Consider the following 1,454-nt stretch of genomic DNA (forward strand, 5'->3'; position numbering starts at 1 on the left):
TCCACCTAGTTCTTACAGTTCACCAGGCCCTGTCTGTGCTCATTGCAAAGGCTCTGATTCCTACAGGGTGACTGTGATCCCAACGGTCTCCCTCCACAGGTGGAAACATGTGCACAGGCACAACACGGCCTCAGCCCCCAGCACAGTCTAGTAAAGGCTTCCTGGAGCATGCATGTCTTCAGGGCAGTGTCACAGTTTGGGACAGGTGAGCAGGATGAAGGGCCTGTGGGGCCTTAGGGACATGTGTACATGATGACTTCCCAGGTAACATAAGTGCTCGGTGTCTGCATCTGGGAAGGAGAACATCCTGTATCCCCATGTAGTTAGCATGCAGCAGAGCAGCCCAGGTGGCAGGATCTGGGTGCTGTCTGCATCACTCCACAGGTGCCTTCTCAGGACTGCTCACAGGAAGCTCTTGGTGGGAATCAGACATGCTGGTTCTCTGCTTGTAAAATTATAACAGTAGAAATGGTCTTCAGGAGAGCAGACACTCCTTGGGAGCCATGTGTCAGTCATGGTCATGGAACAGTTTTTGTCCCACTTCTTCCTTCGTCTCAATCACTGTACTTTACTGGAATGGGGCCTCTATTGCTATGAGATATGCCACAGATGTAGTCAGCCTCATCCTCAGGCTGGAGTTTGGAGATAATCAAGTAGTGGTTGGCCCCAGAGCTGGAGCCTGAGAAGCGATCATGGATCCCATCCTCCTTCCTGTGGCTCTCATCACTTTTAAGCTCCATCACATACCAAGGGGCCTTCTCTGGCTGCTGCTGGAACCACTCAATGCTGAAAGTGCTGTGCTCCCTGCTCAGAGTGCAGATGAGCTTGGCCAAGGCTCCCAGGGAGGCAGATGTAGATGGCAACTGAGTCTGCACAGGCTGGGAGAAGGACCCTGAAATGCAGACACCCATTATGGCATGGGGAAGGTCATTTCTCCTGTGGCTGGAGATGGTTTCAGGAGCAGGGATCAGGATGCTGAGGAGATTTCTTACCTGTGCAGTGGAAGAGGAGGATGAGGAAGGAGAGTGGGGTCTTGGCCATGGTGCAGATGTCCTGGAGCCGTGCTGAGGTAGACATGCTGCAGGTCTCTCTTATCCTCCCTCTAACTCAGAGCATGATTGGAAGGGGTGTTTTATGCAAACTATCTCTTTTATCCCTTTCTATCCAACTCCCTTTCTATCCCTGAGTCTATGACCTGCCCCAATGACTGATATCAGTTCTGGGAGGAGGAGGGCCTGTGTCTTACCTGAGGCTTCCCGAAGGCTCAGAGAGGACTCAGTATCTGGACCCAGTAAGCCCTGCACAGAGACCAGGAGGCAGGTGGATTTTTTCCTTGTAAGAGCTGCAAAATCCCCTCAGTGCAGGCCCACAGTGCCCCTGATGCCCAGGCCCAGGTCCATCGTGTCTGTGACCAGATGGCAGGAGGTCCTCAGGGCTCCTGCCTGTACTTGGGT

The 1,454-nt window shown here is 53.0% G+C and overlaps 1 protein-coding gene across 1 annotated transcript; it reads right to left on the reverse strand.

Annotated features, from left to right (window-relative positions):
* Positions 1-554: 554 nt before the first annotated feature.
* On the reverse strand, positions 555-1,041 carry LOC106735517 (immunoglobulin lambda variable 4-69). The gene is made up of 2 exons (XM_014590226.2): positions 993-1,041; positions 555-892 (listed from the first exon to the last, which is right to left on the reverse strand). The coding sequence occupies exons 1-2, from the start codon at positions 1,039-1,041 to the stop codon at positions 555-557; spliced, it is 387 nt and encodes a 128-aa protein (XP_014445712.1).
* Between the last annotated feature and the right edge of the window lie 413 nt (positions 1,042-1,454).

The sequence above is a fragment of the Tupaia chinensis genome, unplaced genomic scaffold (assembly GCF_000334495.1).
Source record: "Tupaia chinensis unplaced genomic scaffold, TupChi_1.0 Scaffold000419_1, whole genome shotgun sequence".
In the NCBI taxonomy this organism is placed as follows: domain Eukaryota; kingdom Metazoa; phylum Chordata; class Mammalia; order Scandentia; family Tupaiidae; genus Tupaia; species Tupaia belangeri.